Raw genomic sequence first — 22,222 nt, forward strand, 5'->3', positions numbered from 1 at the left:
GGAAGGAAGGAAGGAAGGAAGGAAGGAAGGAAGGAAGGAAGGAAGGAAGGAAGGAAGTCAGATTCTGCTGTGTCCTACAAAGTCATGCCTGGTCTGTCCTTGCTGACCTCTCTGGCCTCATCTTGCCCCTCTCCTGTTGCCCCTCCCCATGTTCCAGTCACATGGCCTGCCTCCGTCGGGGCCCCTCCACACAGAATTTTGCATGTGCCATTCTCTCTAGCAGGCGACTCTTCTCTCCTTGTGTCTGGTTAACTCCCGCTCTTCTTTCAGATGCCAGCCCAGCTGTTCTTACCTTAGAGAAGTCTGTCCTCATACCCTAACACACTTTCCAGCACCACCTACTCCTTTTGTGATGTTATATTCACTTGTGTGATTATTCCATTAATAGTCTGTGTCCTTCACTAGACTTCAGAGTTCCCCGAGAAAAGGGACCCTAACTGTTGGTGCCCACCACAATTTCTTCTGTACCTGTCACACATTAGGAGCTCAACACAGAATTGCTAAATGGATGAATGAATCTCTGCCAGCATCCACAATGTTTTGTTAAACTTAGGATTCATTCACACACTCAGCAAATGTTTAAAGGTGTCTGCCCTTATGAGGCTTCTAAACAATGTGCCGTGGAGTTATATGAAGACAAAACACGATTTCAGGTGTTGAGAAATTCAGTCCATTAGGAGTATGAAGATTTGGATATAAACACGATAGAACCAGTTTGAAAGGGTGTAACATCGTAAAATATGCATAGATACAGTGCCCTGGCCACTCAGAAGAAGGAGGAAGCTGCTCTGGGTGGTAGATCTGCAAGGGCTTCATGGAACAGGGGTGGTTATGCTGAGCTGGAGGGTGGGAGGATTTTGAGAGGCAGCAGTCTGGGAGAGCAAATGGGCGAGGATGATGACACAGGTGCTATCTGAGAGGGAGGAAGACCCTGATCTTGTTGAAGACAATACAAGTAGATGGACTTTCTAAAGGTTGATTGCAGTTCCACCACTTATAAATAATGAGATCTTGGGAAAGTGACTTACCTGCTCTCTGCTTGAGTTTTCTCACCAGTGAAATGGAGATTATAATAGAGACCACCTGGGCTGTTGTGAGGATTAAATGAGTTAATATACAGAGCTACAGAAAGAGCTTAGCTGAATGCCTGTGCATGTGAGAGCTCCAAAAGGGTTGGTTCTTTGATGCTGCAGGAGGGAAGAAGAGGAAGATAAAGATGGAAAGGTAGCTGGGGCAAGACCTAGATTGTGGTGATTCAGGATAAGAGGAGTTCAAGATCAGGAATCTATCAGAGATAGAATCAACAACAGTCGGAAAACTGTTGGAGGAGGGAAGATGAAGGGTCAAATATGGGTCTGAGATAGGGTGCTGGGGAAACATTTGTTTGGAGGAGAAAAATGGTAAGAGTGAAGTCCACTGAGTGCCACCTCATTCAGGAAGGGCGAGAGGGGTTTTCTATGCACCTTAGTGAATGGGCACACAGCCCTATGGAGGTGGTTCTGCTATATCCCCATTCTATTCAGGCACTTCTTGGGAACTCTGACACTGACTTCAGAGAGGAGGATGAGGATGAGAATTGGGGCCACTGTGCAGGATGCCACAGGGCATTGATTCCAGAGGCACAGGACCTTAGAAGGTCAGGGGAGGCAGTGGTGAGAGGCAGAAGGAGAAAAGAAAAACCAAATGGGGTTGGAGGAGAGAGGGAGAGAGAGACAGAGAGGCTGAGATTCAGAGGCACAAGGGGAGACGAGAGAGAAGAGCTGGAAGAGAGGAGTAGGATGGTGAAGGAGATACACAGAGAGAAAAGAGCAAAGGGAGAAGAGAGAAGGGCAGGGAGGAAAGGAAGGGATGGAGCCAGATGGAAGGCTTACCTGCCAAGACCCCCTAGTCCTTACGTTCTTCCTGGGGGACCCCAGCCCAAGGCCCTCCCCCATGAGGCACCTGAGCTTGGGGCCAAGCTGGGACAGTGTCCACACCCTCCCGTCCCACAGGAGTGTGTCTTTCCTTCCCTTTGTTCTTCTTTGACTGGAAGGGTGCCTGAGTGTGGAGCTTCTCAGGAGCCTTCTCCAATTCCTCACATGCCAACCTTCAGTTAGGGAAGACAAAGCTGAAATGACTTGTGTTCAACTACACAAGGCGAAAACATGCCCCTAACAGAGCCCACATCCTCACACCACACTCCCATTGCCATGACTGGAGGCTCTGGCCCAGCACTGAATCCCTGTTCCCCTTGCTGAGCTCCCAGCTCTGTCACTGAGCCCCCCAGGGAACCTCTGGGCTCTTCACTGAGCTTCTTTTTCTACACTTAATTCCATGATCTCAATCACTTCATCACCTAAACAAGATCAGGAAACTTACTGAAAGTGTTCAGATGTTCCATTAACCTTGACCAGTAACTCTGCTTTCATTTACAAGAGACCATCCACATGAACCATGGCCTCTGAGGCCATGGCTTTGGATGAGACTCTGGGCCCCTGAAAACCTCCACCTCAACTTCCCGGAATCTTGCAGAGAGCTAGCACCTTCTCTGCCCAACTTCTTCAATTATGGATGAACTGAGAGAAGTGAGAGGAGATGAACTGAGAGGAGCCCCCTCTCTATTCATCTGCACCAGCCTGTCATGGGAAGAGCCAGTACTAGGACCCTAGTGAATAGTAATAATAATAAATGGGGAAAATGCTATCACTTCGTGGTTTCTCTGAAACTGAAGGCAATAGTTGTTATTTCTGCTGCAGCTCCTGACAAGCTGCTTTTTTTTTTCTTTTTTTTTTTCTTTTTTTTTTTTTTTTTTTTTAAAGGAATCTTGCTCTGTCACCCAGGTTGGAGTGCAGTGGCGCGATCTTAGCTTACTGCAACTTCTGCCTACTTCCCAGGTTCAAGCAATTCTCCTGTTTCAGCCTCCCTAGTAGCTGGGACTACAGGCACATGCCACAACACCCGGCTAATTTTTTTGTATTTTTAGTAGAGATGAGGTTTTACCATATTGGTCAAGCTGGTCTCAAACTCCTGACCTCAGGTGATCCGCCCACCTCGGCCTCCCAAAGTGCTGGGATTACAGGTGTGAGCCACCATGCCTGGGCGACAAGCTGCCTTTTTTACTCAACAACATATTGTGTGCAGCATTTCCCCATCTACAAAATGTATTTTGAATAGTTGCTTAAGATTCCTTTTTATGTAAACTGTATACAACTGGTCCCTTATATGGATTGTGTCCAATTATCTGCTTTTAAAACATGACTAAGGTGAACACCGTGTGTACTCATCTTCCCAGATGTATGCACTGATTTCCTTAGAATAAATTCCTTAAAGTGGGATGAGAAGTTCAGAACTTAAGCCAGAAAGATGTTAAAGGTCGCCCAATTCCATTCCTCCTTTTGCAGAGGAGGCTGGGGTTGAAATAAGGTTGGGAGAATTAACAGGAGCTTCCTGGAGTCAAGCAAGGCACAGAGGGGATTAGTGGGTCCCCTATAAGGAACCTGAGGCTGGAGTTGGGGGTTGGCAGGGCCATAGGAGGGGAAGGGAGAGGCTGAGGCAGGAGGTAGAGTCCTTTCTGGAGGCCTCCCAATCCCAAAGACCCTGAATGCTTTCCCAGCCTCACCATGACCCCTAACCCATTCCTGTCCCAACATGTGAATTCTCAGAATTGAATTGGTTGCCAGGACTTTTTCAGATGTAAAGATAGAAACCCAATGCAGGTTGGCTGAGGCAATAAAAGACATTGTTTTTCTTACTTTATGGAAAATTCCAGACATATGATGGCTGCAGGCACAGGTGTAGCCAGCGTTCGAATAATGTAATGAAGGCTCTGCCTCTGCTCATCTCTTGGCCTTATTTTCTCTGAGTGGATCTATCCTCAGGAGTCCCTCTTCTTGTTGCTGTCAGGCTTCCTCCTGTCCTCTCAGCACACCAGCAGAAAAAGTATCTTTCTAGAGCTCTTGCAAAAGTCCCAGAATTGATTCTTATCAGACAGACGGGTCCCTTGTCTGTTGCAGAGCCAGTTGCGAGGGCCGGGGGATAGTCTGTGCTGACTGGCTATCCTTGGGCTATAAACTTCTCCCCAGGAGGTTCAGCCTCACCCCAGATAGTGAAGGACTAAAATTGGTTTCCCCTCAGGAGAACTGGCGTTTGTTAATTAAAAGAAGAGGAAATGAATGATGAGCAGAAGACATCCCGATGCAAACATGTTCCATAGATTTTAGTGACAAGAAACCAAAACTGCATCACAGCAGTGCTGACATTAACCCCTGTGCACCAGTAACCCTACTGGGTGCTTCCAGCTGGCAACCATCCTGACTGGGGAGGCTGCTCATGGTGGGCCGATTGCTGAAGTTTTGATGTATCACCCCTGCCTAATAGTGAAAGCAGGAAGTAGCTGGGAACTTCACCTGACATATTATCTCTGCTGTTCTCTCGCAGCTCCTCACTTCACCCTCCCTTTCCCCCGAGTTTCATTTCCCCTTAGTGTTCTGATGCTCCTCAGCCTACAGTGAGGTCATATTCCAATAGATCAATCATAAGTTAAAAATACTGTCAGTCGAAACTGTGTTTAAACACTGAACCTACAGAACATCATAGCTTAGCCTTGCCTACCTTGTACGTGCTCAGAACACTTGCATTAGCTTAAGGGGGCAAAATCATCTCACACAAAGCCTATTTTATAATAAAGTATTGAATATTTCAACACTTCAGTATTTGTACTCAATACTTCAGTATTTGAGTACTGAAGTGAAAGTAAAAAACAGAATGTATAGGTACTTGAAGTATGGTTTGTACTGAATGTGTATCACTTTCACACCATGATAAAGTAGGAAATTTAAGTTGAACTATCCTACGTCGAGGATGATCTTTAAGTGTTCTTCAAAGATCAGAATTCTTATCTGAGATTTGAATATAATTCTTGAACTTGCCTCAGTAAAGTGGCCCTGAAAGCCTTTTGCTCATGTCTCTCCCCTACCATCTCTTTCCCAGGTCTCCTATCTACAGCCCGGCAGCTGGACAGAGAGAACAAGGATGAACACATCCTGGAGGTAAGTAATGGTGGTGAATCCATCGACTGGGTTTGAATGCCTCCCACAGAAGGTGATTTGTGGAGCCGTGTTAGGCCTTGGAGCCACGTGCATGTCTAGCACTGTGGCTGAGGAGGGTTTGGCCTCAGGGAGGAGGATACACGTGAGCTGAGCCTTGCTGGATGATCCTTGGATCTTTGCTAGTTCCTCAGTACTGAGAAGGGAAGGAGTCTGAAACTGTGTCCAGGCTGGGAAGGCACCACTGATTGATTAGTAATGCCTGTAGGGAGTGAAGGAGAGGGGAGCAGTACATGTGGGCTATGTACTTATTGAGTCCAGTCCATCCCTCCTGGCCCAGGGAGACAGAATCATTCTTGGTCAAACACTAGGTCAGTAGCAGAGCCAGGATGAAGACCAGACCTTTGTCTTCTAGATCTGTGTTCTTTCTAGGATGCCTCTAAAATCACATAGGCATTCCTGGTGCCTATTCCAATGAAAGGCTTTGGTTAGTGGCTTAGAGGGAATGAAATCAGAAGAGAAGGAGATCAGGTGGAAATCTAACTATTTCCCCTCCTGAGCTGTCCTTCACTGATTATCTCTTCTAGTTTTAAAGGCATCAGGAGGGGGGAATACATATTCCTCAGCAGGAAATAAATTTTGCCTTTGATAATTCCATGCTCTGCACATTCTTTTTCCTTTGGTAAGAAACAGGTATTATTGGCCAGGTGCAATGGCTCATGCCTGTGATCCCAGCACTTTGGGAGGCTGAGGCAGGCAGATCACTTGAAGTTAGGAGTTCAAGACCAGCCTGGCCAACATGATGAAACCCCATCTCTAATAAAAATACAAAAATTAGCCAGGTGTGGTGGCGGGCGCTTGTAATCCCAGCTACTTCGGAGGCTGAGGCAGGAGAAGCACTTGAATCCGGGAGTGGAGGTTGCAGTGAGCCGAGATCGTGCCACTGCACTCCAGCCTGGGCGATAGAGCGAGACTCAGTCTCAAAAAAAAAAAAAAGAAAGAAACAGGTATTATTAGTAAGAATTAGCTAAATAGCTTTCTAGAATTCCTAAGGACTGAAAGCATTCTCCACAGTTCAGTAACAGATATTTACCTTTAAACACCGAAGTGTTTTTAAAAATTTGGAACCATTTCAGGTGGAAACATCCTGTCTGATATGATGCCCTTGGGGCTATTGATGCATGTGCTTATTTGCCCTTGCATTAAATAACTACTGGTTCTGAAATGGTTTGGGGGCCTTTTCTCACTCGATTTCATTGCATTGGGCCACGTGTCTGACTCAAAAAGTACCACTCATTCCCTCATAAACATTTTCTCATTTGTTTTCTCTAATATTGAGCAGCTTAAGGAAACCAGAGAACTAAGATTATGAGAAACACAAGCAAGTAAAAAGTAGGTAGTCTCTGAGAAATGGCCCAGGGGTTGTCCCACATACACAGCACCAGCTTTTGTCTAGAGACTCTGACTCTGTCTTCTTCCAGTTCTTTCTGCTTCCTTTCTCTGTTCTCACTGGCTTTCCCATGGGCAAAGTTGCCAGAGAGCTGAGTTCCAAGTAGGTGAAGTTATGATAATAAAAAGCACAAGCTTATACCAAAGAACAAACTGACTGATATTTCCAGGTTGTTAAAAGTGGTGGTAGGGCTGTGGTGGGTGGCAAAGCATAGTCACTAATTTGCAATTGTCAGCTCAGGTGCTCATGCTCAATTCTGCCCCCAGGTGACTGTGCTGGACAATGGGGAGCCCTCACTGAAGTCCACCTCCAGGGTGGTGATAGGCATCTTGGACGTCAATGACAATCCACCTGTATTCTCCCATAAACTCTTCAATGTCCGCCTTCCAGAGAGGCTGAGCCCAGTGTCCTCTGGGCCTGTGTACAGGCTGGTGGCTTCAGACCTGGATGAGGGTCTTAATGGCAGAGTCACCTACAGTATCAAGGAGAGCGATGAGGAGGGCTTCAGTATCGACCCGGTCACAGGTGTGGTGTCATCCAGCAGCACTTTTACAGCTGGAGAGTACAACATCCTAACGGTGAGCAGACAGAAGGAAGCCACAGAGGGAGGAGTGGCATGCTGGTTAGTGACCTTCTTTGAGAATTCAGGAGGAGGGAGACAGCCCGCCGTCATGAGGGAAGTGGTACTCTCCTTCCTGGCCTTCTCCCAGAGAAATTGGGAGTCCCAGCTTCAGCCAAAGGATCAAATTCTGGGTCCTTCTCTTCGAGGGCAATAAGGTCTTTGCCTGGGAAATCCCCTCGATTCATAGAAAGAAGGATTTAGTGAGAGTAAGGGAGGATTTGGAATCAATAAGCCTAGGTTCCAGTCCTAGTACTGCCATTTTACACCTGTGTGATCTTGGACAAGTCATTTAACCTTTGTTTTATCATTTGTAAAATGGAGATAAGAACGTTTTCCTTGTGAGAAGCCAATATATCAAGTAGCTAGTGCATGGGTGCTTCCATCAGTCAGCCTGAATTCAACCCCAGTCTCATTGCTAGCCAAGCATTTCATCTGGTAGGTGAATAGACCACGCTGAGCCCTAGTTTCTTCTTGTAAAAGAGAGATGATAACAGGACCTCTTCCAAGGTTATTGTGAGGATTAAATCAGATATTGTGCACAAAGCTCTTAGAACAAGGCCTGATAATAGTGAGAATTCAATAAATTCTAGCTTGTTAGGTTTATGGTAGTTGGGAAAAGCAAAGGGCATATGTATGTAAAGTTCAATTTAGGAAGTAGCACACAGTAAGTCTTCAGTTAACAGTGGCATTTATTATTTTTATACTAACCATGAGGTTCTTGAGCACAGGTTGTATGTTTTGTTCACCACCATGCCTGCAGCAACTGGCAGGGTGCCTGTTTACAGCAAGCCCTCAAGTGTGCATCAAATGAATGAATGACTGCATGAGAGGCCAGCTTGGTCAGAATCACAGAACGCTCTGGTTCTCATCCTGGCTGCTTGGGTCTTCTTGTCTCTTGCCCTCAGTTTTGGTGTTGGCCTCCTTTCAGATCAAGGCAACAGACAGTGGGCAGCCACCACTCTCAGCTAGTGTCCGGCTACACATTGAGTGGATCCCTCAGCCTCGGCCGTCCTCCATCCCCCTGGCCTTTGATGAGACCCACTACAGCTTTACGGTCATGGAGACAGACCCTGTGAACCACATGGTGGGGGTCATCAGCGTAGAGGGCAGACCCGGCCTCTTCTGGTTCAACATCTCAGGTGAGGCGAGGCTGAGGGCCCAACGAGCGCCAGGCCCTCCTGTCGTTATACACCAGCTCTAGTTTTCCTGCTACGGTCCTTCTGAGCCCTCTCAAGGTTGGGCTCCTTGGCACCCCCTCTTTCAGCCCTGAGGGCGGACTGCCTCTTCCCTGGTTCTCCGGGAGCACAGGCAGTAAGAATGCCACGAATGCCAAGCTTTCCTTTCACTCCAGCCACGATCTCTAACCCCGGCCAGAGTTGGCAGTGCCTCCAGTTGCCCCAAGAACTTGGGAGACCTAAGATGGTCCAGGAAGACTCAGAGCAGAAACGCTTTGTGTTTCCTTTTCCGCCTCAATGTGAAAATCGTAGTTGACAGTGAGCCTGCCATCAGCTATACCCTGGGGCCATGCTCAATGTTCTGGCTTCAGGTTTTGCCCTTGAGATCAGGGGAAGGTGCCCATTCTCATTCTAGGAGGCACTTGGATCCAGGCTCTGATGGCCTTCTCTGAAATTCCTCTCTGTCTCTAAATCAAGGTTTTGTTTCAACATCTGGAGGTCACAGAACCCTTCAGGAATCTGATGAATGCTTAGGTCCTCATTCCAAAAAGTTGTGTGCACAAACACACACAAATGTAAACCTGCCTACAACTTAGAGGATTTATAGGCTCTTTGAAACCCATCCAGGGATTCCAGGTTAAAAATCTCTAAGAGTTTCAGCACCCACATGAACATGGAGTCCTGGTACAGTTTTCTGTCCTGGCTAAGAGTAGGATAGGACATATGCCCCTGACCCAAGCTCTTTGAAACTCCTGGACTTACTTCCAGTTCTGGTTTACTGCTCTTTTATTTGACTTTTTTTCTTTAATACCGAATTAATGCATGTACACTCTAAAACATTTCAAAAGCACAAATGGGCTGGGCACAGTGGCTCGCACCTGTAATCCCAGCTATTTGAGAGGCTGAAGTAGGAGGATCACTTGAGGCCAAGGCTGAGGTTATAGTGGGCTATGATTGCACCATACACCCCAGCCTGGGTGACAGAGTGAGAGCCTGTCTATAAATAGGTAAATACACACATACAAATGAATGCAGAGAAGAGAATAAAAATCACCTAAAGTCCCACCAATCAGAAGATAATCCACTGTTATAATTTTGATGTGTTTCCTTCTTGTCATTTTTCCTTTACAGGCACATGCGCGCGCGCACACACACACACACACACACCCCCCCTTAGGGTTATATTAAAATATTGTTTTATAATATTTTTAAGTGTAATATATCGTGAACATATTTCCATGTCACTAAACATATTTCTATATACTAGACATTTTAAAAACTTCATATTATTTTACATTTGGATTCTTATAGTTTATTAATCAATTTGATTTATTAATAAAATTTAAATGAAAATAACTTGACAACAACTTGACAGAATAAATTACACTTTTGGGACTGGGGAATAAACTACCACCTGTCACCCAGATCTTTACCACCTTTACCACCTTTACCATCTTTACCACTGTGGACTTTACCACCACGTCCTCTGAGCCTGACAACCAAAGCCTGTCTTATGCTGTGATGCCTAAACCACTGAGGTTGTGTGTGCTTTCTCCCCACTCCCACTCTAGGTGGGGATAAGGACATGGACTTTGACATTGAGAAGACCACAGGCAGCATCGTCATTGCCAGGCCTCTTGATACCAGGAGGAGGTCGAGCTATAACTTGACTGTTGAGGTGACAGATGGATCCCGCACCATTGCCACCCAGGTTAGAGGCCTCAGCTGGGGACCGCTGTGTTAAGAGGAGATGGAAGGCCTCCTTGGTTGGGATGAGGCTACAGAAGTCTTTCGTGGATGTGGTGTTCCTCAAGGAACACTGAATTTAGAATCAAGGTTCTTGTCTAATGCACTCTGTAATTCTGTGACCCTGGGAGAATTCTTGCTCCCACTCTGAATCTGTCTATAATTGGAAGCTTGTTTAAATGAGCAGTTTTAATTAAAGACAGAGTACCATGGGACTACCAATGGGTATAGGGGGATGATGACTGGGTAAGTGGGGCTCTGAATTTCTATTCTGGCTTCAGACAGAGTTTTATCTGTTTCTTACATTTGGATTTCACACAACATTTCACTTGATGGAAAGGCCCTTCAAGAAAATTTTTGTTTTTGAGAAACACTAGACTGTGTAGCATCTGAAGGTCTTTTGATTTTGAAATACTATCATTCATTCAACAAATATTTATCGAGTGATTGCTGAGTGCCAGACACTGTGCTAGGCCTGGGTGGTACAGGGAGGTCCAGACAGACCCAGTCCCTGTTCCCCTGGGGCTCGCAGTGGACCTTCTCCCTGACCTCCCTCCCTAGGTCCACATCTTCATGATTGCCAACATTAACCACCATCGGCCCCAGTTTCTGGAAACTCGTTATGAGGTCAGAGTGCCCCAGGACACCGTGCCAGGGGTGGAGCTCCTGCGAGTCCAGGCCATAGATCAAGACAAGGGCAAAAGCCTCATCTATACCATACATGGCAGCCAAGACCCAGGAAGTGCCAGCCTCTTCCAGTTGGACCCAAGCACTGGTGTCCTGGTAACGGTGGGAAAATTGGACCTGGGCTCGGGGCCCTCCCAGCACACACTGACAGTCATGGTGAGTAAATGGAAAAATCTGGTGAGAATATGCTTGCATGTAGATGTGTGGAGGTGGACGTGCTTGGAGACATGCCAAAGGTCCCCTTCCCTGGTGAGCCAGGCATACCAGTGCTCATAAAGACCATACATGAGACAGAGTTGTGACATTTCACAGCTGGCCAAGGGCACCTTCCATAAGGGATGCCTGGAAGTGAAGGTAGAGATGGGATGGCTGCCAAGGAAACTCCTGTCAACCTCAGCTTTCTCTGGATTCACCCCAAATATTCCCCAAAAGCTATCTCCCTGCTCAGTGACTTCATGACACAATGTGGATTCATACAGTGTCAGAGCTGGAAGGGACACGGAGGCTTTCCCCCTGAGAGCAAGGACTAGGGTTAGGCCAGCAAGCCATGCAGGACACAAAATGTAAGGAGGGCTCACTCTCTCTGGGCCATGTGCCTGCATTTTTATGACCCCAAGAGTCAGGGCCTCTTTAAATTTTGCACCCTAGTTGCCTGTCCCTAGCTCTATCCCTGATCCTGCCCATTTGTCTCATCTTACACCTGAAACCCATAGAGAAAGACAGACTTGCTCACTGCCATATAGTTATTTATGATGGAACCAGAATCGGAGTCTGGCCTCCTGTCTTAAAGATCAGGGTTCTTATGCTAATTTATCATCCTCTGGGCATATAATATGTATTCAAGGCTCTGAGAAGTCCTGCAGCAAAGAAAACTGTTTGCATTTAATTCAGTGCTCCCCAAATTTACGTGACCATATAATTTTTTTTCCCTGCATAACATGTTAACATCTTGAAGAATGAGTATTATTCTCTGAGACGTAATTTGAAAAACACTGCTTCTCTGCCTATTTCTGCCTTTCTCCTAAAATAGAATTATCCATTAAAATAGCTGAGCCTAGGAATCATTGACTGACAAATTTACACAAAAGAAGAAAAAGAGCATAGATTAGAACAAGATTTAAAAGAATACGGAGAGTTAGTTACAACTGGGCATATTTTAAATTGGTATTCTAGTTCATTGACCTTACCCTAACCCTGCCTTGTCCTAATTCCATTTGCTGCTCACCCAATTACCCCTTTGGGCCCATAGGTCCGAGACCAGGAAATACCCATCAAGAGGAACTTTGTGTGGGTGACCATTCGTGTGGAGGATGGAAACCTCCACCCACCCCGCTTCACCCAGCTCCACTATGAAGCAAGTGTTCCTGACACCATAGTCCCTGGCACAGAGCTGCTGCAGGTCCGAGCCATGGATGCCGACCGGGGAGTCAATGCTGAGGTCCACTACTCCCTCCTGAAAGGTGAGAGGCCTGGCCATGAGCTCAGAGGATGGGTCAAGATGCTTTAGAAAGAAAGGAAAGCACTAGAGGCATGAATTTGCAAATTAATCGAGTACCAAGCTCGTTAAGCCTTGGCAAACAATAATTCTAGAGCATTCCCTGGGACTACCTAAATTAATGCACTTCCAAAGATAGTATTACTATCCAAAGATAGTAATAACATAACTACTACAGTATGAGTAAGGACCACTCATGCTGTGGGAGAATTTGCATATATATTATATAAACCCACCAGTGACCAAACATGTAGAAGGTATTTATGAAGTCCATGCAACATTTAAAAATGTAATAACTTCATGTATGTGTGTTAGAATATTTTATGAGTTGTATGGCATAGTTTTAGAAGTAATTTTTATTTTCTGATAAGGCTGCACAGTGATTTAGTATCTATTATATGGGTTTCTTCACCTGAAAAATGGGAATAATTTTACCTGTGCCAGAAAGTCATTGCACAGATTAAAAGAGAAAATGTATGCTGGCCGGGCGCAGTGGCTCACGCCTGTAATCCCAGCACTTTGGGATGCCGAGGCGGGCGGATCACCTGAGGTCAGCAGTTCGAGACCAGCCTGACCAAGATGGTGAAACTCCATCTCTACTAAAAATACCAAAATTAGTCGGGCATGGTGGCACACACCTGTAATCCCAGTTACTTGAGAGGCTGAGGCAGGAGAATCGCTTGAACCTGGGAGGCAGAGGTTGCAGTGAGCTGAGATTGCACCACTGCACTCCAGCCTGGGTGACAGAGCAAGACTCTATCTCAAAAAAGAAAATGTATGTTAATCTATGTTGTAAATTGAAATATTGTACAAATGCCAGGGGCTACTACTATCATTGATAAGTGTTAATTATAAGCAATTACTATAACAAAAGTGATAATATCCAGTATCCAACTAGTTATTATGATAATTTGTAATAATTGTAATACATAATTAATGATATTTAATAGTAATAATTATACTTAATAATAATACTTCATAGAGCTAGTTGCTATGAGAAACAAAGATGAACATAATTTGCTGTCTGCCCTCGCAAGACCTAATGTTCATTTATTGCATGCCAGTAGCTTATACAGTAGCTACTGGTACTGTATAAAGCCAGTAGCTTTAACTTTTCTTTTTGGAAGAAACAGTTGCCATATAACAGAAGTCTATTCACCCCCAAAGAAGAAAAATATGGTTTATAATGCATTGCTTGCTTTTTGTGATTTATGAAATGAAATCACATCTTTTATCTCATTGCCAACCTCACTGATGGAGATAATGACTTTATTTTCCAGATAAGATTAGTTTTAAAATATTCTTCTGATTATAGAAGTAACACATGCTCATTTTTGAAAACATGAAAAATACAGGAATGTATAAAGAACACAACACACAGCCATCATTTTCATCACCTCAAAAGAATGATTTTCTGTCTTTCCCTCTCATCTTGCCCTATGCATATTTTTGTAATATTGAGATCATAATGAATATACAATTTTGTGCCCTGATTTATTTCTTTCAGCAGTGTGATATTATATCATAAATTACAATCAGAATTACATCTAGGTTGTTAACTTAGCTGCTTTTAATGGAATCACTTTAAAACGACTACTTCCTCTTTAAAACCATGTTCTTTGACTGAATTTAGCGGTTATGTGACAAATCACCTAACCAGTCAGCTGGAGAAGGGCTTCAGAGGTGGAAGAATCAGATTGAAAGTTTATGACAAAACTTAGCCATTTGCTTTGCCGTTGAAATAATAAAATATGCACCCATGTGATAGAGGGAGTAAGACATGTAAACGGCAGTATTTTCTCAAGTGTTAAGGCCTGTACCTGTGGTGGTGAGCAAAATGATTCAACTATTACTCATTTAATGGCATTAAAAGGTTATTGGGCATGGAGAAAGCACTCCTCTTTAAATTACTCAAGCTCCCTGATAGAATGAAGAACAAAGCCTCTGTTGGGTTCTAGAACGTCTTGTCGTCTTCTCTAACACCTGCCACTCTTTGTCTACCAAAGAAAGAGGATAGCTCACAGGCTCAAACCTTTTGGCAAGCAGTAGATTTTATCTCGATTTTAATAGGGTATTTTTTCTTTGACTTCTTTTTATGATAACTTCTGATTTATGGTAAGCAATACAGTGTTTTTATTTAAAGAAGCAACATAATATTACCTTTAAAATATTTATCAAATTTTGAGTGAATTTATTTAAAGGAAAACATCAATTAAATAATAGTGTAACATAACACAGGCAATAGATGGATATTGAAAAAATTATAAAGATGATGTGAGAATGCCTAGAGTTTAGGAAATACAGGCATGGGGCAAAGACATTTGCTCAGGAGCCTAGAGATATGGGTGTTCTATATAATCAAAGCTATTAAAAATCATATTAAAAATGTAGCCAGGCACGGGGGTGGCTCATACCTGTAATCCCAGCAGAGGCTGAGGCTGGAGGACCACTTGAGCCTAGGAGTTTGAGGCTGCAGTGAGCCATGCTCACATCACTACATTCCAGCCTGGGTGACAGGCAAGACCCTGACTCTAAAAATAAAAAAAGGTTGTACAAAATATGGTTACAAATTCTGTATAATGCAAAATGAAGCTTTTCCTACGAAAACCTTCACTGAAATTCAGGGTGGAGTGTGCTTTTCCTATGGAGCCTCCTTGTTTGGTTTCAAAGACCTACTATAGCTTTGGTTTGTAGCTTAAGTTGTGTCCCAGAAACTTCGTGATAATTGACAGTGTGAGATGAAGCACCTACTACGTGCACCATGTTAGAGATTTTATAAAGTATCTACTCTATACACTATATCCATGGTGGATGTACACTATATGCAGATTTTGCTCTGTCCAGGTTTTGTCTGATGGTCCCTTTACTGATCTAGAAAGCCTAGTTGATAACCTCTCGAGGGTGTGGCAAACTTGTTTGTCTTGTCTTCTGTTTCAGGGAACGGTGAAGGTTTCTTCAACATCAATGCCCTGCTAGGCATCATTACTTTAGCTCAAAAGCTTGATCGGGCAAATCATGCCCCACATACTCTGACAGTGAAGGCAGAAGATCAAGGCTCCCCACAATGGCATGACCTGGCTACAGTGATCATTCACGTCTACCCCTCAGATAGGAGCGCCCCCATCTTTTCAAAATCTGAGTACTTTGTAGAGATCCCTGAATCAATCCCTGTTGGTTCCCCAATCCTCCTTGTCTCTGCTATGAGCTCCTCTGAAGTTACCTATGAGTTAAGAGAGGGAAACAAGGATGGAGTCTTCTCTATGAACTCATATTCTGGCCTCATTTCCACCCAGAAGAACTTGGACCATGAGAAAATCTCGTCTTACCAGCTGAAAATCCGAGGCAGCAATATGGCAGGTGCATTTACTGATGTCATGGTGGTGGTTGACATAATTGATGAAAATGACAATGCTCCTATGCTCTTAAAGTCAACTTTTGTGGGCCAAATTAGTGAAGCAGCTCCATTGTACAGCATGATCATGGATAAAAACAACAACCCCTTTGTGATTCATGCCTCTGACAGTGACAAAGAAACTAATTCCTTGTTGGTCTATAAAATTTTGGAGCCGGAGGCCTTGAAGTTTTTCAAAATTGATCCCAGCATGGGAACACTAACCATTGTATCAGAGATGGATTATGAGAGCATGCCCTCTTTCCAATTCTGTGTCTATGTCCATGACCAAGGAAGCCCCATATTATTTGCACCCAGACCTGCCCAAGTCATCATTCATGTCAGAGATGTGAATGACTCTCCTCCCAGGTTCTCAGAACAGATATATGAGGTAGCAATAGTGGGACCTATCCATCCAGGCATGGAGCTTCTCATGGTGCGGGCCAGTGATGATGACTCAGAAGTCAATTATAGCATCAAAACTGGCAATGCTGATGAAGCTGTTACCATCCATCCTATCACTGGTAGCATATCTGTGCTGAATCCTGCTTTCCTGGGACTCTCTCGGAAGCTCACCATCAGGGCTTCTGATGGCTTGTATCAAGACACTGCACTGGTAAAAATTTCTTTGACCCAAGTGCTTGACAAAAGCTTGCAGTTTGATCAGGATGTCTATACAGCAGCTGTGAAGGAGAACTTACAGGACAGAAAGGCACTGGTGATTCTTGGTGCCCAGGGCAATCATTTGAATGACACCCTTTCCTACTTCCTCTTGAATGGCACAGATATGTTTCATATGGTCCAGTCAGCAGGCGTGTTGCAGACAAGAGGTGTGGCATTTGACCGGGAGCAGCAGGACACTCACGAGCTGGCAGTGGAAGTGAGAGACAATCGGACGCCTCAGCGGGTGGCTCAGGCTTTGGTCAGAGTCTCTATTGAGGATGTCAATGACAATCCCCCCAGATTTAAGCATCTGCCCTATTACACAATCATCCAAGATGGCACAGAGCCAGGGGATGTCCTCTTTCAGGTATCTGCCACTGATGAGGACTTGGGGACAAATGGTGCCGTTACATATGAATTTGCAGAAGATTACACATATTTCCGAATTGACCCCTATCTTGGGGACATAACACTCAAGAAACCTTTTGATTATCAAGCTTTAAATAAGTATCGCCTCAAAGTCATTGCTCGGGATGGAGGAACGCCATTCCTCCAGAGTGAGGAAGAGGTACTTGTCACTGTGAGAAATAAATCCAACCCACTGTTTCAGAGTCCTTACTACAAAGTCAGAGTACCTGAAAATATCACCCTCTATACCCCAATTCTCCACACCCAGGCCCGGAGTCCAGAGGGACTCCGGCTCATCTACAACATTGTGGAGGAAGAACCCTTGATGCTGTTCACCACTGACTTTAAGACTGGTGTCCTAACAGTAACGGGGCCTTTGGACTATGAGTCCAAGACCAAACATGTGTTCACAGTCAGAGCCACGGATACAGCTCTGGGGTCATTTTCTGAAGCCACAGTGGAAGTCCTAGTGGAGGATGTCAATGATAACCCTCCCACTTTTTCCCAATTGGTCTATACCACCTCCATCTCAGAAGGCTTGCCTGCTCAGACCCCTGTGATCCAACTGTTGGCTTCTGACCGGGACTCAGGGCAGAACCGTGACGTCTCTTATCAGATTGTGGAGGATGGCTCAGATGTTTCCAAGTTCTTCCAGATCAATGGGAGCACAGGGCAGATGTCCACAGTTCAAGAACTGGATTATGAAGTCCAACAACACTTTCATGTGAAAGTCAGGGCCATGGATAAAGGAGATCCCCCACTCACTGGTGAAACCCTTGTGGTTGTCAATGTGTCTGATATCAATGACAACCCCCCAGAGTTCAGACAACCTCAATATGAAGCCAATGTCAGTGAATTGGCAACCTGTGGACACCTGGTTCTTAAAGTCCAGGCTATTGACCCTGATAGCAGGGACACCTCCCGCCTGGAGTACCTAATTCTTTCTGGCAATCAGGACAGGCACTTCTCCATTAACAGCTCATCAGGAATAATTTCTATGTTCAACCTTTGCAAAAAGCACTTGGACTCTTCTTACAATTTGAGGATAGGCGCTTCTGATGGAGTCTTCCGAGCAACCGTGCCTGTGTACATCAACACTACAAATGTCAACAAGTACAGCCCAGAGTTCCAGCAGCACCTTTATGAGGCAGAATTAGCAGAGAATGCAATGGTTGGAACCAAGGTGATTGATTTGCTAGCCATAGACAAAGATAGTGGTCCTTATGGCACTGTAGATTATACTATCATCAATAAACTAGCAAGTGAGAAGTTCTCCATAAACCCCAATGGCCAGATTGCCACTCTACAGAAACTGGATCGGGAAAATTCAACAGAGAGGGTCATTGCTATTAAGGTCATGGCTCGGGATGGAGGAGGAAGAGTAGCCTTCTGCACAGTGAAGATCATCCTCACAGATGAAAATGACAACCCTCCACAGTTCAAAGCATCTGAGTACACAGTATCCATTCAATCCAATGTCAGTAAAGACTCTCCGGTTATCCAGGTGTTGGCCTATGATGCAGATGAAGGTCAGAATGCAGATGTCACCTACTCAATGAATCCAGAGGACCTAGTTAAAGATGTCATTGAAATTAACCCAGTCACTGGTGTGGTCAAGGTGAAAGACAGCCTGGTGGGATTGGAAAATCAGACCCTTGACTTCTTCATCAAAGCCCAAGATGGAGGCCCTCCTCACTGGAACTCTCTGGTGCCAGTACGACTTCAGGTGGTTCCTAAAAAAGTATCCTTGCCAAAATTTTCTGAACCTCTGTATACTTTCTCTGCACTTGAAGACCTTCCAGAGGGGTCTGAAATTGGGGTTGTTAAAGCAGTGGCAGCTCAAGATCCAGTCATCTACAGTCTAGTGCGGGGCACCACACCTGAGAGCAACAAGGATGGTGTCTTCTCCCTGGACCCAGACACAGGGGTCATAAAGGTGAGGAAGCCCATGGACCATGAATCCACCAAATTGTACCAGATTGATGTGATGGCACATTGCCTTCAGAACAGTGACGTGGTGTCCTTGGTCTCTGTCAACATCCAAGTGGGAGACGTCAATGACAATAGGCCTGTATTCGAGGCTGATCCATATAAGGCTGTCCTCACTGAGAATATGCCAGTGGGGACCTCAGTCATTCAGGTGACTGCCATTGACAAGGATACTGGGAGAGATGGCCAGGTGAGCTACAGGCTGTCTGCAGACCCTGGTAGCAATGTCCATGAGCTCTTTGCCATTGACAGTGAGAGTGGTTGGATCACCACACTTCAGGAACTTGACTGTGAGACCTGCCAGACTTATCATTTTCATGTGGTGGCCTATGACCATGGACAGACCATCCAGCTATCCTCTCAGGCCCTGGTTCAGGTCTCCATTACAGACGAGAATGACAATGCTCCCCGATTTGCTTCTGAAGAGTACAGAGGATCTGTGGTTGAGAACAGTGAGCCTGGCAAACTAGTGGTGACTCTAAAGACCCTGGATGCTGACATTTCTGAGCAGAACAGGCAGGTCACCTGCTACATCACAGGTAAGAACACCTGTCATGGACTGTAGGCTCTGGAATGTATTGAAAAACATCCAGGAAGAGGTACCCTAAAATGGGTTCATGTCCTGGGTTTGCCACTTATTAGCAGTGTGACCTTGGGCACATTTAACTCCCTAGGACCTCAGTTTCTCCACCTATAGACTTGGCATGCATGTTATGATTCACCTCACAGGCATGCTGGTAAGATCTGTAATTTATAGAAAGCACCTATATGTTAGAAAGTGCTTTCCAAAAAGCATGCCTCATTATTTCATGTGAGTCATACTCTAACTGCTGTGAGTTGTGTTTTGAAAGATGGAGGAGGCACAAAGAAAGTTGCGTGATCCATGAAAATTCTGTCAAGTGACTATCTTTATGGAGAGTGTCCTGCCCAGGGAAAGTCGTGAATGATAAAAAAACGCTTCTTAGTCAATCACAGGTCCTAAGTGTAGGAATGACAGCGCTTCCTTAGGTATAATTCCCTCATTTCGCATATGTGAAAACCAAGACCCAGATGGAGAATTTCAACCAAGGTCACACTCTTGTGCTTGCTTCAGGGCTGGGATTAAAACCCACACCTACAAGCTGCTTTTCTTAGTGGATACCTACTGTGAAACTAAATTACCCTATTCCCAATCCAGTGACTAAGCCAGCTAACCAGTGGCCATGAGAGAGTTTCTTCACTCCTGTGTCCTTTTTTTTCTCACCCCAGGTGCCATGTCCCCCCTATTCCCATGAACATGGCTCCTTCTGCTCTCACAGCTGTCCAGTGAAAAGCCCATGAGCCTGTAATTCCAACCAAGAACCACAGACTCCTGAAGACATAGGATCAAAGCTGTTTGAAATACAGAGTTGTAGAAAAATAGAATCTTATCATCTTAAAATATCAGACTCCTAAAAACACAGAAGTCTTAAAATCTCAGGATAATAGAGTAATAAATGTCAACATATTATCAATTCTTGGAGCAGTTGGATCTTAGAACTCTGGAATCTTAGGATCTCAGAGTGAGAAATCCATATTCCTACATTCTTGTCAGTGATTAGTGTCAAGGAAGGAAAGATGACTTAGCAAGCAAACCTAATGCTCCTACAGAACCTCCACTTAGGGTGGGTCCTTAGTTATAAAATAAAACCTTGGAGTGTTTAGTGTTTTTGATTGCTTCCTACCTCTCCACTGTTATATAGCTATGCCTCTTAGATATTTACGTAGAATTGAAATTTATTTCCCTTTAACTTCCTCCCATGCCTTCTGGGCCACAAAAATAAAAAACCCTCCCTTCAGCCACGTATTTTGGAGTGATGCTTGTTGCATTGATAATTTCATTTAACAGGAGGCATTTGAAGTCTGAAGTAGCTTCATAACAGCAAAAAGTGGACTCAGTGTAGAACTGTGGGTTCCTAGTTAAGGAAGGAAATGTTTGCTTTCCCAGCAATTCTAAAAAATGTGTCCAATGGGCAGCCACCTGTGACACAAAGCTGAGTTCATTCCTATTGCTTGGCTTCTGAAAGCTCTGCCTCATCTGTTTAGAGGGAGACCCCCTGGGCCAGTTTGGCATCAGCCAAGTTGGAGATGAGTGGAGGATTTCCTCAAGGAAGACCCTGGACCGTGAGCACACAGCCAAGTACTTACTCAGAGTCACAGCATCTGATGGCAAGTTCCAGGCTTCGGTCACCGTGGAGATCTTTGTCCTGGACGTCAATGATAACAGCCCACAGTGCTCACAGGTGAGAGCCTGGTGAGGGGCGGAGTGGGTAGTGGAGGCAAGGAAGGTAGAGTGAGGGGCAGGAGAACAGAGGGTGAGGGCCAGGAGAAGGGAGATTGAGGGCCAGGAGAACAGAGAGTGAGGGGCAGGAGAAAGGAGGACCAAGGGACCCATCTCTGAGGCCGGCCATCACTGACCTCACCTCCCTTGCTTCTCCCCAGAAAGCCTCAGACGAGTTCCCAGGGGCAAGGAACATTCTAGGTAATTCCTTGGCCCCCATAGGGATATACCAAGCTGTTCAAGACTCATGGTCCACATCTCTCCCCCTACATTCCCAACAAAGGTCTATTTCTCCGCAGAACATATCCAGAAGGAAAGTAACATACGCATTCTCCAAACACAGCCAGCCATGCCCAATGGGCAAACCCCTGGCACTGCTCAACTTGTTGACATGGCTCACTATTATCAAATACACTTATAGAAACCTGGTCCCAGACAAACCCCTTGCCCCATGCCCATATATGCACCTCTCCACATCGGCTGGGGTAATTTAGCCCATTGAGATGTCCTCTTTCACTTATACAGACACAAACATGAGATAGGGCAATTTCATTTGGTGAGGGATACTTTCTTAAGGATCTCATGTAATTCAACTCCAAACTTCCAGTGGGAACAAATGTTGAGTGGTGTGTGTGTGTGTGTGTGTGTGTGTGTGTGCGTGTGCGTGTGCATTTGTCAGGAGAGAAACTGTGTTCCTAGAGGCATAAACCAACAATTGCTGTCATGGAACTTTGATTTTAAACATATTTTTTAAAACACAGTAAGTAATTTTTAATTTTGAGAGGATTTACATTCTTTCAAAGTTTACAGATAAAGTTAAACTGCTAACATTTTAATTTTATAACATCTCAAATTATCATAATCCAGCCATTCAGTATATATATACAAATGCACAGTTATACATACCCACACATATACACAAAGGATCATCTACAACCCTATATACACCCAGGCAAATACCTATACATGTATACACATGAACATATAAGCATATACCTATATACCTAGCACAATCATCCATATACTCACCCACACATGCAACTATACATAATAAATTCACATGAACATACTTACATATGCATTTGCATATATACAAACTTCAACTTGCTTGCACACACATATACATGTATAGACACATGCCTAGCAACACACATAAATACATATATCTCCTCACCTTTTCTTCCTCCGCTCTTCTACATGCCAGTCACATAAAGCATAGTAGAAAAAGAGAGTCTAGTTATTGGTATGCATGCAAAATGTCTTTTCAGGATCC

The 22,222-nt window shown here is 44.7% G+C and overlaps 1 protein-coding gene across 1 annotated transcript in view; it reads left to right on the forward strand.

Moving 5' to 3' along the window:
- FAT2 (FAT atypical cadherin 2) overlaps window positions 1–22,222 on the forward strand; it is a 71,434-nt gene that overhangs the window by 7,558 nt on the left and 41,654 nt on the right. The window contains exons 3-10 of the mRNA XM_011985299.1: window positions 4,969–5,027; window positions 6,741–7,052; window positions 8,025–8,235; window positions 9,843–9,982; window positions 10,579–10,860; window positions 11,954–12,164; window positions 15,137–19,189; window positions 20,715–20,911. Coding sequence (XP_011840689.1) covers window positions 4,969–5,027; window positions 6,741–7,052; window positions 8,025–8,235; window positions 9,843–9,982; window positions 10,579–10,860; window positions 11,954–12,164; window positions 15,137–19,189; window positions 20,715–20,911 — 5,465 coding nt within the window. The remainder of the gene's footprint in view (window positions 1–4,968; window positions 5,028–6,740; window positions 7,053–8,024; window positions 8,236–9,842; window positions 9,983–10,578; window positions 10,861–11,953; window positions 12,165–15,136; window positions 19,190–20,714; window positions 20,912–22,222) is intronic.

This window comes from Mandrillus leucophaeus, unplaced genomic scaffold (assembly GCF_000951045.1).
Source record: "Mandrillus leucophaeus isolate KB7577 unplaced genomic scaffold, Mleu.le_1.0 Scaffold282, whole genome shotgun sequence".
NCBI classification, from domain to species: domain Eukaryota; kingdom Metazoa; phylum Chordata; class Mammalia; order Primates; family Cercopithecidae; genus Mandrillus; species Mandrillus leucophaeus.